At 44.3% G+C, this 15015-nt stretch overlaps 1 protein-coding gene across 1 annotated transcript in view; it reads left to right on the forward strand.

The window, feature by feature from the left end:
• The window catches only part of lrp2b (low density lipoprotein receptor-related protein 2b), a 38675-nt gene extending 24250 nt beyond the window's left edge, over window positions 1-14425 (forward strand). The window contains exons 48-80 of the mRNA XM_076759923.1: window positions 365-496; window positions 723-924; window positions 1033-1328; window positions 1480-1996; window positions 2210-2365; window positions 2713-2883; window positions 3011-3234; window positions 3336-3513; window positions 3818-4014; window positions 4345-4590; window positions 4976-5104; window positions 5344-5463; window positions 5688-5804; window positions 5895-6011; window positions 6334-6471; window positions 6796-6918; window positions 7766-7894; window positions 8649-8780; window positions 8947-9072; window positions 9325-9468; window positions 9592-9757; window positions 9872-10000; window positions 10328-10548; window positions 10638-10820; window positions 10974-11093; window positions 11254-11341; window positions 11500-11564; window positions 11694-11847; window positions 11995-12052; window positions 12191-12322; window positions 13375-13458; window positions 13693-13749; window positions 14083-14425. Coding sequence (XP_076616038.1) covers window positions 365-496; window positions 723-924; window positions 1033-1328; window positions 1480-1996; window positions 2210-2365; window positions 2713-2883; window positions 3011-3234; window positions 3336-3513; window positions 3818-4014; window positions 4345-4590; window positions 4976-5104; window positions 5344-5463; window positions 5688-5804; window positions 5895-6011; window positions 6334-6471; window positions 6796-6918; window positions 7766-7894; window positions 8649-8780; window positions 8947-9072; window positions 9325-9468; window positions 9592-9757; window positions 9872-10000; window positions 10328-10548; window positions 10638-10820; window positions 10974-11093; window positions 11254-11341; window positions 11500-11564; window positions 11694-11847; window positions 11995-12052; window positions 12191-12322; window positions 13375-13458; window positions 13693-13749; window positions 14083-14124 — 5093 coding nt within the window. The 3' untranslated portion in view covers window positions 14125-14425. The remainder of the gene's footprint in view (window positions 1-364; window positions 497-722; window positions 925-1032; window positions 1329-1479; window positions 1997-2209; window positions 2366-2712; window positions 2884-3010; window positions 3235-3335; window positions 3514-3817; window positions 4015-4344; window positions 4591-4975; window positions 5105-5343; window positions 5464-5687; window positions 5805-5894; window positions 6012-6333; window positions 6472-6795; window positions 6919-7765; window positions 7895-8648; window positions 8781-8946; window positions 9073-9324; window positions 9469-9591; window positions 9758-9871; window positions 10001-10327; window positions 10549-10637; window positions 10821-10973; window positions 11094-11253; window positions 11342-11499; window positions 11565-11693; window positions 11848-11994; window positions 12053-12190; window positions 12323-13374; window positions 13459-13692; window positions 13750-14082) is intronic.
• The last annotated feature ends 590 nt before the right edge of the window (window positions 14426-15015 follow it).

Below are 15015 nucleotides of genomic sequence, written 5' to 3' on the forward strand. Positions count from 1 at the left end.
CTTTTTAGACTGATGCAACTTCAGATTCAGAGAGTATTTTCAGTGTCTTGATATCTTGACATGGCTTGGATGCAGATAGAAGACTGTAGTTTTCTAGTATGATTTTTAATTTGTTAGGTTAGGGCTGGGTGACACATTTCCCTGTTACATTTATTTGGTTGTGCCTTTTATTTTAGATCCAGCAGTCAATTTGTCTGTGTAGATGCCACATTTTTTAAAGAATGGTTCTCAATAACATGTTAATAAGACCTTAATCATACAGTGAATCAGTGATTAGCATGTGCTAAAACTTGTTCCCTGTCTAGATAGAGGAGATCTCATAGCGCCTCTTGTATATGATTTCTTTTTCTTTGTTCCTGTGCAGAGGATCAAATCAGAACATGCAGTTCCAGCCAGTTCACATGTACCAATGGAAACTGCATTCCCCACTCAATGGTGTGTGATGGCAACAATGACTGCGGGGACAACAGTGACGAGGCTCCTGAACTGCAGTGTGGTGAGATAACGCTTTGATTTTTCTAGACTGTGTGAGGTTACACTGGAAATCCGTTTATTTTATGCGATTTGTTAGAGGCTAGCTCTATCCCACATCTCATCTGAAATTTGCCTATTCGTACACTTCTATCACGTATGCTCTCAAAATCTGTACAGCTGAATGTGGACCTTGCATGTTTGTGGTATCGTATAGTTTATCCATCTCATCCTATTTCTGTCTCTTGCAGGCGACCGTACCTGTAGTTCTGACCAGTTCACCTGCCCAACCTGGCATCCTGGCCACCCTCGCTGTGTATCTATAAGCTTGGTGTGTGATGGCGAGAAAGACTGTGCTGACGCGGCTGATGAGCTCCAAAACTGTCCCAATCGCACCTGCCATATGAATGAGTTTGCCTGTTCCAACGGGCTTTGCATCCTCTTCAACTTCCAGTAAGTCAGAGGTCTGCACGAGTGAATGAAAGCAGACACTTCTTTCGTAGTCTGAAACCTATGTTTCTTGTTACTGAATAGAGCCTAATGAATTACTCCTTCCCCCAGCTGTGACCGTGTGGATGACTGTGGGGACGGCAGCGACGAGTTGGGCTGTACTTATGGCACATGCAGCAGCTACCAGTTCACCTGCGGTAACGGAGCCTGCATCTTCGCCTCCGACATCTGCGACGGCATGAACGACTGTTTGGATGGCTCCGATGAGGCAGACAGCTTGTGCTTTACCCCCCAGCCCACCTGTGCACCCCAGCAGTACATGTGCAAGTCAGGCGAGTGCATTGACAACAGTAAGGTGTGCAACGGGCAGGCGGACTGCAAGGACAGCAGCGACGAAAGAGGCTGCGGTGAGAGACGTGGAAATATGACATCATGTGTAAATATTGTATGGGTTCGTCCTAATGCGTGAGGAACTGTTTTCACTGAATTACATTGAGATCTCTCAACTTAAAAAACTGTGTCACCTTACTTTCCTGTTTCTTTTGTCGTTCTGTTTAGGAGTTAATGAATGCAACGACCCTTCAGTCCACAAGTGCGCCCAGATCTGCACCGACACCCTCACCGGTTACTACTGCTCCTGCGACCCTGGGTACACTCTCATGCCAGATGGCCACGCCTGCGAGGACATCAACGAGTGTTTGAGCACACCTGCCGTCTGCAGCCAGATCTGCGAGAATGTTGTTGGCTCTTACCACTGCAAATGTGCCCCGGGGTACATCCGTGAAGCAGATGGGCGCACCTGTCGTCAGAACAGTGGCATTGCCCCATACCTGTTGTACAGTAACCGCTACTATATTCGCAATTTGACCACTGATGGATCACATTTGAGTATAGTCCTGCAGGGGCTGTCCAATGTTGTGGCATTAGATTTTGACCACTCTGAGCAGAGGCTGTACTGGCTGGATGCAGGAATAGGAAAGATTGAGAGGATGCGTTTGGACGGGACTGACAGGGAGACGCTGGCGGATGAGGGCGTATTAGGAGCTGAAGGCCTGGCGCTGGACTGGGTGGGCAGGTGTGTGAAGTTAGAGGAACTTACAATTAATCCTTTAGTGTTGTATTCAACAATAAAACATCCCATATGTACATAAATGTGTGTAAAAACAAGGACAAATTTGCACCTTAATCTAATTGTTTGTAAACATCATTGTCATGACTACTGAATCGGTCTCTCTGACCAAAACATGGCTGCAGGGATGTCAGTGAAAACCTTTTGTGTGTGCTGCAGGAAGTTGTACTGGTCAGACTCTGATTACGGCTCACTTCATGTGATGGAGCTGGATGGGCGCTACAAGAAGAAGCTGCTGACAGGAGCGTTCACGCATGGAAATGCCACCTATGTTATCAGCCAACCTCGTGCTGTAGCTGTGAACCCTAAATTTGGGTACTGACACTCATACACACACACACACACACACACACACACACACACACACACACACACACACATACGGAAGCCCTTGATCTGTGACACCAAAACCAGATGTTAACAGCTACAGTTAACATTGCAAAACGTTTCCCCTGTCAGTTTATTGTAGCTGTAATGGAAATATATGATAATAGATATTTACGAAGCCTGTGTAATCTTGTGCCGTCTGCAGCGGTCCAGGTAGGCAGAGGAATAGGAAAGGCAATAAAATGTGTGCACAAACGATAAAAATGCTTTAATCCTTTGTTTGGATTGTTCCCCTCCCTTCTGTGCTCTTCCTTCCTGTCCTCTTTTTAATCCAGATGGCTGTACTGGACCGACTGGGGTGACACAGCATATATTGGCAGAGCTGGCATGGACGGAAGCAATATCAGTGCAATTGTCACATCCAAGCTGGAGTGGCCCAGTGCTCTGACCATAGACTACACCACCAACAAGATCTTCTTCGCTGATGCCCACCTTAACTTTCTGGAGTGAGTTTAGAGACTCAGACATTTTCAGCTGCAGTCAAGTATGCCTCAGTGGCACTCTGAATTCCTGTCATTTGTACCAGTAATTTGCCTACAATGTGTATTAACCCTCCACCGGATCAATCTTCAGCTTTGCAGATATGGATGGCCAGAACCGCCACCGGGCCATTGCTGGTACACTTCCCCATGTCTTTGCTGTTTCCCTGTTTGAGGACTGGGTTTACTGGACAGACTGGAACACGCACACAGTGGAGAAAGCCCACAAGTACACTGGCGAACAGCGAACACTCATGGGCAACAACACACACCGGCCCTATGACATCCACGTCTACCACCCCTACAGGCAGCCTCACAGTATGTACATTTAAACTGTGGATGCTTATATTCTTATTGGCTCAATGGCCCTGCAGCTTGGTATTGACCAATATGTTATTTTCAATCAACCTATTTCCCAGGTGAAAACCCCTGCACTTCCCATCACCTGACCTGCAGTCATTTGTGTCTGATTGCGCCTGGTGGGCAGCAAGCTTTCTGCGAGTGTCCAGATCACTTCATCAGCCTCTCTGTGGGCTTCAGCATCCAGTGTGTCGCCGACTGCTCCAGCACCCAGTTCCGCTGTGGGGACAATGAGAGGTCAGTCCCATTTCACAGTCCTCACAGATAGATAGATAGATAGATAGATAGATAGATAGGTAGAATTGAATTGAATTATTTCCAGAGCTTTAGATATTGGGGAATTGTCCGTAAAAGCCTGTAAATCTGTGGATTAACTGATCAAACCTACAGCTGTAGGTTACAACCTTGGAGATTGTTGTTGTTGTTTCCCGTCGACAGGGATCTTGAAAACGGTGACACGCAGACAGTGAAAGGCCTGTCATTGGCTGCCTTATACCCACACTATCTCTAAGATCATTTTTTTCTGTCCTCTCATCCTCAGGTGTATTCCTATATGGTGGAAGTGTGACGGCCAATCAGACTGCGGTGATGGCTCAGATGAACCTGAGACCTGCCCGCCCCGTTTGTGCCCTGTTGGCCAGTTCCAGTGTCAGGATGGCAGCTGTAGCTACGCTGGCTTCATCTGCGACGGCACCCCAGACTGCCCTGACAGTTCGGACGAGGATGCGGCTCTCTGCAGTATGAGAATTAATATAGTTACTGTGATTACTGTCACTGGAAGTCCGATAGGAAGAAATTATAGTTGTTCTACCTGTGCAGAATTGAAAATTTAGCTGTGATTATTTTAGGTCTGCCTAGATTTTTTTTATTTTTTTTTTAATTTCATTTTTGTTTGGATTTTGCTTGTAAAGTAATGAAGAATACTACATTTACTGGCAAAATTTCAGGCCTTGGTCAGGCTTAATCTCAGGAGAAGATCTCACACTTCAGATGTAGTTCAGGTAGATGGTTCAGTTTGGACTTTGCTCAAATTTTCAAACATGAGTCAAGCTGCTGGTGTCCCTGTAGGTGACCACAGATGCCAGGAAAACCAGTTCCAGTGTAAAAACAAGAAGTGCATCGCTGTGTCCTGGCAATGCGACGGGGCGGATGACTGTGGAGACGGTAGCGATGAGGACACAGAGATTTGTTCCCACAGGACCTGCCATCCAGGACAGTTCCAGTGTGCTAACGGACGCTGTCTGCCATCAAGCTACTTTTGTGACGCCCAGGATGACTGTGGAGATGGATCTGATGAGCCGTTTCAAACCTGCAGTAAGTAACACGACTGAAACTGATGATCTTTTCCTCATTGGTGAGCTGAGAGATGTCTTGTTCAGTGGCTGTGGCAGGAATTAAACCTGCGACACCCCTAATTTCCCTTATACTTGTGCCTGTGATGGGCACGTAAAAGACAGGCACTGCTGTAATTGATGATAGCAGAGCTGACAGTATAATCAGGCAATTTATGTTTTCAGTGATATAATCATTGTAAACTCCACATCCATTTTGTTATTGTATTGATTGTTTTCCCCTCTCATCCTCTTCCTTGTGTTCTTACTGACCATGCTCGCTGTCTCATTTCTATCTTCCTCATCATTTCCCTCTGTCTCTCTCTCTCTTTCTGTCTCTCTTTCTCTGTCTGTCTTTCTCTGTCCAGTGGGTCCAGACTACAAGTGTGACGAGGACACCGAGTTCTCCTGCAGGACAAACTACCGCTGCATCCCTCAGTGGGCCCGCTGTGATGGCACCAACGACTGCATCGACAACAGTGACGAGCAAGACTGCGGTCAGTGCTTGTGTGTCAGCAGATGTGACATAATGTGAAGGCATGGCTGTAACAAAGACTAGCTAATTGAGAAAAAGCAAGGAGAGACACTGACTGCGTTTTGTAGCTGGAAAGGCGATTGGCAATCATGTTTTTTTGTTCTTTCATTGAAATGTTTAACTTGATTTTGATTTTATCGGTGGGAATTAATGGTTGACTCATCTTTTCATTTGTCCATTTCTGACTTTGTCTTCCAACAGAGGAGGTGACCTGTGATCCCCTGGGAGATTTCAGATGTGACAACCACCGCTGTGTCCCAATCCGCTGGCAGTGTGATGGCACTGACAACTGTGGTGATGGCTCAGATGAGAGGAACTGCCGTGAGTGTCCTACTGTCCTACTTTTTCAGCACAATCCGTCACAAACCAGCAAGAGTCATGTGTCCACCACGGTTACATATTTTGTCTTTACCCTATATTTTGGATTACTTATACACACTGTATACTGAAAAAACTGTGTAGAGTGTGTGTGACCATTAAGACCTCATTCTGATTTCATACTGAAGTTATGTGTGTCTCTTTATTACCCTGATCATGGTCTGTAGAGCCAAGGCCTTGCTCTGAAAGCGAGTTTCGATGTGACAACGCACAGTGCATCCCTGGAACCTTTGTGTGTGACCACGAGGACGACTGTGGGGACAGCTCAGACGAGCGGGACTGTGGTGAGCATGCGCTGCACGCAAACTCATTTCTGTGACATATTCTCTGCCATGAAACAGCACAAACACGTTACCATCCTGGCTCTCTTCCAGAGTTGCTGACGTGTCGTCCAGGTTTTTTCCAGTGTGACTCGGGTCACTGTATCCCCGTTGCTCTGCAGTGTGATGGCCGGCCTGATTGTCAAGACCTGTCAGATGAGACCAGCTGTCGTAAGTAAACCACAGGAAAACTAGTGGCAAACTGCCCGGCCCCGCTTGTATTCTGTCTTTGTGTGTGAGTGTGTGTGTATGAGGTATCTGCATGTCCTTAGTCCTAAATTATTCAAGTGTAAAGTCTTAAAAATATCTAAAATACCTGACAGTAGGACAAACTCCCATTTCTTTTCTCCCCTACATTTCTTCATTTCCTGTCATCTCGTGACTGTCCACTGTTAAATAAAGACATAACGCCCATCTCCAAAAAGACTACAGCCTTTTAAATCCTGTCTGTTTTATTTTATTTATTCATCTTATCCCCCCCCCCCCCCGACAGCAACTCGTTACCCAGGAGGCCGTTGGTGCCCTGATCACCAGTTCCAGTGTGAGAACCACCTGTGTGTGAACCAGAAATGGGTGTGTGATGGCATCGATGACTGTGGCGACCTCTCTGACGAGCAGCTCAGTTTGTGCTGTGAGAAACATTTTGTTTATTGTATATGGTAAAGTCTGGTGAAAAGTATTTTCTCTGTGATCAACATAATCATTCCTCCCTTAAAGCACATTATAATTCTAATCCTAATACTAATTCATGAACTTAATGTAAGGATCCTCACCTCATGAATGAAAACAGCTCTTCAACTGCTCCTTCCTGTTAAATCTACCTCATAATGAAGTCAACAGAGGTATAGAAGGCAGCCAAATATTGATAAGACAGCATGATTAATGTCATCAGAGTGCTTTTAGTCATTAATGCTCGCAGAGGTTGATCTAAACTTGGATTTTTGTGTTGAACAAGTGACCGTCACCTGTGAGATGCCGTCCAAGTTCCGCTGTGCAAATGGCTACTGCATCTATGCCGGCCTGCTGTGCAACCAGAATGACGATTGTGGAGACGGCAGTGACGAGACAGAGGAACATTGTATGGCTCACACACATACACCAATATCTATGTAGTTTGTCAGTGGTATTTTGAATGGAAACATTGCTCCTTACCCGCTGCTTACGCTTATGAAACTTGCAAGAAGTTTGAGTTAGGTACAGAAGTGTGAACACACAGAGACATACGATGAATTAGATTTTGTGTACAGTATGATGATGTTTTACATTTGAAAAAATGCGCTTCCTTTCTTTCTTTTTAAGCTAAGCCATAATCATATTTCTGATAAGTTCATGCTCAGCCAATGCACCACTAATCATCAGTTTCTGAGGCAGCAAAGGATTAGACACTAATGCCTCCTCAGCCTTCCTCTCTGAGGCCAGTGAAATGGAGTGTGTCTGCGCAAAACCTGAAACGTACAAGAGATAAGGAAACGGTCTGTTCTGTGGAATTGTTACACAATCAGCTTAAACATCAATTGGAGCAAATTATTTTGAGAGGAGATTAAATAGTTGGTGGACATTGGCGAGCTCATCTAAATCCATTTGTTGCTGGGGAGGAGACAAACAAGGGAGGCTGTGGAGAAGCCTTCAAGTGATTCAGTGGCTATAGTATAGTTTGTTGTCCTGTACATGTATGTGCCTACATTTGAGTACTTGACTGTGTGGTATGCTTTAGGGGGTTTTTTTTTATCTACACATGTGGGCAGTCCACACATTTTTGTCTTCTTTTTTGGTATTTAGACAGTCGGTGAGTGAAGAGTGACAGTTGAAAGCTCTTCAGTCTTAGACGAGTGGAGGTGGACATGTTTCCACAGATGGGTTGTATACCCACTCAACCTTCCCCGCGCACTTTTGTTGATGACTCATTCTGGCTGTGTCCTCCTCAGGCCGCGAGCCCACACTGGCCCCCTGCACACTGGAGGAGTTTAAATGCATCAACGGACACTGCGTGGCCCTGCCATATGTATGTGACCACAATGACAACTGTGGGGACCTCACTGACGAATTGGGCTGCAGTGAGTAGCATGACAAAGCACTCGTTCACTGTCAGTTATTAAATGTTGCTGGGGGAAAAACACTATGAATCATGCATCCTAATCAGATGTTTTGGTCGAGTATTAAAAAACGAGGTTATTGTACATAGTTAATACAGATCAAATGTCAAGACAGCATTCGCCAAAACAATAAAATTGGCTTGTACAATAACAAGAAAAGATCTCATAATTATGGCATATGTATTGGACAGTTACCATCATGTGAATATTTGGTCTTTACAGAAGCACATTGCATTCTCCAAATGAAATTGGAGCAATTTACTCAGAATTATGACTTCCATATCGGGAAATGATGACTCCGGTCATCCATTTTGTGCCACTTATCCAGGGCCAGTTTGAGACCCAGTTATGACGTAGTATCATAATTATAGAAAATTAATCAAGTTATGAGGTATCTCATCATTATGAGATACAGATCTTGAGAAAACTAAATCGAAAAAAGGTGCATTTTAAGATATTTTCCTCATGATGATGATGGGCAGATATGGATGGGGTCTTTTTTCTCTAACCTGGTAGCTTTTGCTTTTTTGTCATATAAACATAATTTCACAGCAGAATCTGCTTTATGGATACATGGTTCAGTCAAAAAGGTGCAGGGAATCATTGTGACCAAATACCCAGATTATGGTCAATAGCTGCATAAGCATCCTCGTAAAAACAAAACCATTGTTGGAGTTCATCAAAAGTTAAGCGGCTCTGTGTTGCCTGGCTCCAGATTTTGGACACGATCGGAACTGTGAGGAGAAGCTTTGCCAGCACGACTGCACCAACCTGAACGGTACCGGCTTCATCTGTTCCTGCAGACCCGGATACACAGTGGACCCCGACAGCACTTACACTTGCCGGGGTACGCACACACACACACACACACACACACACACACACACACACAACTCGCATACACAAACAACTGCATATGGCTGAACAGAAAATCCACTAAATGCATTCAAAATACCAAAAAGAATATTTAACAAATGTCAGCTCTTTCTTATAACTTCCTCCTGCTCCTCCAGACATCAATGAGTGTGCGGTGTACGGCACCTGTCCTCAGTTCTGTAAGAACACCAAGGGCAGCTATGATTGTGAGTGTGCTCCCGGCTACCGGAAAGTGGGCGACGGCAGCATGTGTGAGGCTGAAGGTGAGAACAATCATGTGATTGCTCAACAAAGAGAAAAAAGAGAGTTCAGAATCAGATGCAACTTATCTCTTATCTGTCTGGTGATTTATTAATGACGTGAGTGTAAATGTAGTTGCCAGCTGCGCCTCTTTTCATTCTCCTATTATAAATCAACCAACAAAAATGTCATTTTATGATATAAAATCTTTTTTTTCATTGTTTATCAGCCCCGCTAGTTATCACAGGTAAAGTGTAAATGTCTGTGTCTCTCAGGAGCGACTCCCCTGCTGCTTCTACCAGAGAACATTCGTATCCGTAAGTTCAATCTGCAGGTAGAGACCTACCACGACTTCCTGCATGAAGAGGAGCACATTATGGCTCTGGACTACGACTGGGACCACAACAACACCAAATTCAGTACGTCACACACAGATTAATGCTAGATACTGTGGGAAAGACAGCTGGGTCCACACAAAGAAATACAGTAATGACAACTTTGAAATCTCGAACTTGTTTGGTGATGTCCTTGTGTTTCATCAGGTATGGTGTACTTTACTGTCGCCGGTCAGGACTCTGAACCAGGTGCCATTAAGAGAGCATACATACCTTCAGTGGATGATGGCAGTAACAACATGGCTGTTGCTGTCAACCTCGACATCAAATACATCACCACACCAGACGACATCGCTGTGGACTGGGTGGGCAGGTATGTGTGAGCTGATGAAGAATATGATTTTCAGAGTAAACAGCTGCGCGGTAGAAAGGTTGCATGTGTCAAAGTATTTTTTTGTGAGTAGTTTTGTAATTCTTCTGCCTGCAGGAACCTTTACTGGGCAGAGTCCAGGGTGAAGAGGTTAGAGGTGGCCATGCTGGATGGACGCTACAGGAAGCACATCGTCAACACTGACCTGGGCCACCCGTCCGCTGTGGCCGTCAACCCACGACTGGGGTGAGACAGACAGACCTACCACACCTGACTTTGAGGAGCTGTCACAGACTGTAGTAAATTAAGGTCACTTGCTAAATTTGTACATATTGCACCTGGTGTAATATTTTGGAAACCGTTTGCCAGTAGGGTTGTGTTTCTTTGAACATATGGCAGACATTTTTGGATTTCTCTCCTCAAATGGAAATTCTGTAAGTGAAATTCACATTCAGACGACTGCAGAAGGGACAAAGAATCAAGCTGTGAGCCTGTTGTATTTATCCATCGTCTAAAACTTTAACCGGCCACATCTCGCAGCCAAGAGCTTCAACCTCTGCTCTGTTTCTGCAGGATGTTGTACTGGGCGGATCGTGGAGACGAAGCCAAGATTGAGTGCTCTTGGCTGGACGGCCAGGAGAGGAAAGTCCTAGTGGGTGATGGCCTGGGTTGGCCCACTGGCCTGTCAATTGACTTCACCAACGACGACAGAATCTACTGGTCTGACTCCAAGGAGAGCCGCATAGAGTCTATTTTGCCTTCAGGAGAGGACCGTAGAACTGCTGTCTACATAGGTGAGGATCAGGAAGGACAGTCATCGGTATCTACTTTCTTCATTAGAGCTCGGTTAAGTTGTTCACATTTTGTTACACCTCGCCTATAGATGTGAGAAACCCCTTCAGTGTGAGTGTGTTCGAGGGCGACGTTTACTGGAGCACTCAGGAGAAAGGCGAGGTGTTCCGACAGAACAAGTTTGGTCTCGGAGTCAAGACCAAGCTGCTGACTGCCGGGCCCTGGCTGACCCAGGTCTCTGTGTTCCAGCAGCAGAGATACAACTCCATAGACAGTAAGCTGCACACTCACCTAAAAATTTACAGTATATAGTATATACACCCTGCATATGTTTTCTATTTGCAGATTAATAATAGTCTCTTTTATTGTTGACTGATGCACAGAAAGTTTTATGAATGAATTAAAACTCACGTCCTCCTGTCTGCAGTGAAGAATCCCTGTAAGGGAACCTGCAGCCACCTGTGTTTGCTCCGACCGGGCGGTTACACCTGCGCCTGCCCCGAGGGCTCCACCTTCATCCCAGGCAGTCACACTGAATGTGATGCTGGTAAGAAAACAACCGATTTATTTTCCTCAGTAAGGTGCTTAAGACAGAGGAGGATGTTCCTACCTAAGACTGTATTGAATCCCGATTGACGTCCCAGTGATGGAAATCATTCTGCCATGGGCCAGTATGTCATGATTGCTTTTCATGTGAATTATTTCAGGGTTTGAGCCACCACCCACCATGCCCCCTCCATGTCAGTGTAAAAATGGAGGCACCTGCTACTTTGATGACAACAAGGCTCTCTGCATGTAAGACATTATTTCAGTCTTTGCCACCGGCAACTGAAAATGAACTAGAAAGCACAAAGGACTGCACAGCCCTCCAGGCTTGTTATGTACATCTGCACATCAGATACATGCATTGCTCAGTTTACAGGCACCTCTAATGTTTGTGTTTTGTTTCAAAGATGTCCTCCACAGTGGAGGGGAGAATACTGCCAGACAAACATGAACAACGTGGTTGCATCCTCAAGTATATTTAATTTTTTATAGCCAAAAATATAACATAACAATATTCAAAGTCACTTGTAAGTGCCAAACTTAATCCTATTATTAATAAGCCACCTTTTCCCCCTCCTCTGTCTCTGTCCCTCCGTCTCAGTTGGAATAGCGATTGGTGTGACAGTGGTGATTGTGGCTCTGCTAGTTGCTCTGGTCTTTGTTGCCAGGAAGAAACCTAACCTGGTGGAGAGGCTAAGGAACAACTTGCCCAGCATGCCCTCCATGCCCAGAATGCCCAGTATGCCAAGCTTTAGGTGAGATGAAGCCTCTTTTTAATAGATGGTAGAATTGATTATTATATGCTTATATGAGTATATGCTTTTTCTTGTCAGGCTATGGTGGTATGTCGTGTACAGCGTTGTGTTACAGCTGAATCATATCTGTGTCTTGATGATTTTCAGAAACGGTTCAACTCCAAATTCATCAGATGGAAATGAAACAAGACTGGATTCTGATCCGGTCAGTAGCAACACAAAACAGTCATTCATGACTAGACGTGGTTGTCACACGCGTCATTGACAGCCAGTGATTAACACTTCACATAAACCAAGAGCTGTTACAGATATTTACTCGTTTGGTCTTGTTGTCTGATGTCAGGTGCCCTGTATGTCTGTGTCCATGGTGGACACAGATGGGAATAATTTTGTGAACCCGGTATATGAAACTACACAACAGCCTGGTGCCGCACACAAGATGACAGCCACACCTGCTCCTGCTGGAACAGACAAGGTCAGTAAATCGCTGCTGATCTGTAGAGTTCATTGATTTTGCTCATAACCTCTTCCAGCTTGACTGCTGCATATGAATATGTGACATACAACACATTAACTTTTTAAGAGTACATGCCAAAGGGCAGTATCATCAAGAGAATGCTTTTCCTTCATGGATTTGTCCTTGTCCCCTGCTCCAGTGTCCAAAGTCATCTTGATATTTTTGACATAACTTGGTGTAACGTGTGTATCTGCTGTTTGGGGGTCTGTAATTCCTTAGTTTCAGAATGAGAAATATGAACATATAATGCAAAAACATGACACTGTGCTCCGATGCGGCACGTCACTTAAACCCGACACAAGTACATTAAAGATCCTGTGTGTCAGATTTAGGTGGAATATGGCAGAAATGCAAAATAATATTCATGATTATGTTTTTTGTAAAGACGTGAAAATAAGAACCGTTGTGTTTCCTTAACCTTAGAAGGAGCTTGTTATATCTACAGAGAATATTGAGTCTGCTATGTTGGACCGCCATGTTTCTACTGTAGCCCAGAATGAACAAATCAAGTACTGGTTTCAGAGAGTAGCGTTAGCATTGTTTGTGTTTTAGAGGCCGCTGTCAGGGAGGGTGAGACGAGGGGTTTTCACTTGGTTGCAATCTGCGACTTCACCACTAGATGCCACTAAATCCTTCACACTGGATCTTTAAGAACTCTTTAGAGGAAGTTCAAGTTGTGGTTGTTCTGGCAATTTTGGACTAAAAAGCACACCTGCGACCGTCAGCGAGGTTCATCAACAATTTAAAGTCACGCCACATGTTTTTCTTACCTGCTAACTGAATGGATTCATTCTGAGACATCGTACCTCACTGAGGAAAATTCAGATAATGGAAACTGTAGTTACTAATCAATCTTATTATTTTCTCTTTGTCAAGGATCATGTTCTAAAACCAGATGTCATCAGGTGTTGCTGTCTGAGCGCTTTGTTTGTTTTGTTGTGTGATGATCATCAACTGATTGAATGTTCCTTTAAGCTCTTCTCCGTGTTTCAACCTTGTGGCCATTTTAGGGGGCTTTTGAGAACCCGGCATACGGCTCAGACGCAGAAGATGTTGACTTCACTCCTGCGCAGCCAGCTGATTCGAGCACACAGGTAGCCATGGAGACATGTCAAAATGTTAGAGCTCGATATCTGGAAACGATTACATGCTCTGAATGTGCAGGTCTGATGTGATGTATTTAACAGAGTCAGACAAGAGTGGAGTGTTTTGTCGGAGTAGACTGAAGGCGGTCACGTCTTGAGTGCGCGTGTGTGTGTGTGCGTGCGTGTGTGCACATGCTAATCTGCTCAGTTATTGAAGCATTTCATTTCTCCTTTCTGTTCTAGCAGTTTGAACCCCTTGGAGGTGACAGATTTGCATCTTTCAAAAACCCTTCATATATGGTGAGTCCAGAATGTCAATAAGCTCAGACTGAAAGTGTCAGGGGAAGAAAAAAAAAGGGATATGCAGACAGCATTAAGTGTCTCAAAGCACTGTCCATTGTTCTGGGTTTAATTGCGCTGGGTAGAGTTCACATGATGGCCATGAAGTTTGTAAATTTCTGTATATTTTTACTTTAATTTGACAACTTTGTAGCTACATATTCTTCTACTTATTCTGGTTTTATTTTGTGTTAAAATACTGCATATAACATTTATATATATATGTGACATAAAGAAGCTTGGTAGCAATGTATCTCATTGCTTTAATGTTTGTGACGTGTTGCGATCTTCCAGAGGGAGAACCCATTTGGACCCGGTTCAGATTCTGACATTTGATGTGACCTCGACATCAGGGATTGCACTGGACCACATTTCAAGGCTGAAACTTTATTCATTCTTATTAGAGGATGTACTGTAACATCATTAAAGGAAAATTAAAATTTCAACAAAACTGCTTGTGTACAAAAAAAATCATCTTTCGCAGACCGGATTTAATTTAACTGATAGGAGACTCATTCAATAACTGAAGGAAGTCAAATATAAACGTGTAAATGCTGTTTTTATGTGGAGTTTCTTTTTTATCTTGAAATAAATTTTGATTTTCAGAAAGATGAATATTAAAGCTGTTATTATCATCATTGTGTGTCAGTAGAAGTGTGATGATTGGACTGCAGATTCTGTGCCATGTCATAAAATGTCAGGTTTTAAGATCTTGAGATTAAGCCCCTAGATTCTGAACGCTATGACAATCTCTCTCTCTTGTACCTTTCTTTGTGCGACTGCACATATCACAGAAGGATCTGTCTGATAGGACTCTGATCCCCAGCTACTGTATCTGACCCACTGAGCTGAGATGAAATGCTTTGTCATCATCCATTTAATCACACAGAAAGCCACAATTGGAGACCGTGATCGCAGAGCAACAGCAGTGATTCTGCTCCTCTCCTCTCCCACTGTCGCAAATGTCTGAACACATCAATGTCTCTTTGAGCTCGCAACAACCAGGCCAACCAGATGAGCAAAGGGACCAAAGAAAAGTGGAGAAGACAGACAGAGGGAGTGAGGAAAAGTAGAAACTGAATAGTGAGGATTGTAAAGGGAGCTGTGAGCTGGTGTGTTTTTATGCTGTGGTCCATGATGATTCACACTTCATGTTTTCATAGCTCTGGTCCCCCACAAGGCATCTCTGACCATCAGCCAAAACATGTACTGCACCGCTCACTGAGA

Source organism: Chaetodon auriga, chromosome 20, assembly GCF_051107435.1.
Source record: "Chaetodon auriga isolate fChaAug3 chromosome 20, fChaAug3.hap1, whole genome shotgun sequence".
NCBI lineage: Eukaryota > Metazoa > Chordata > Actinopteri > Chaetodontiformes > Chaetodontidae > Chaetodon > Chaetodon auriga.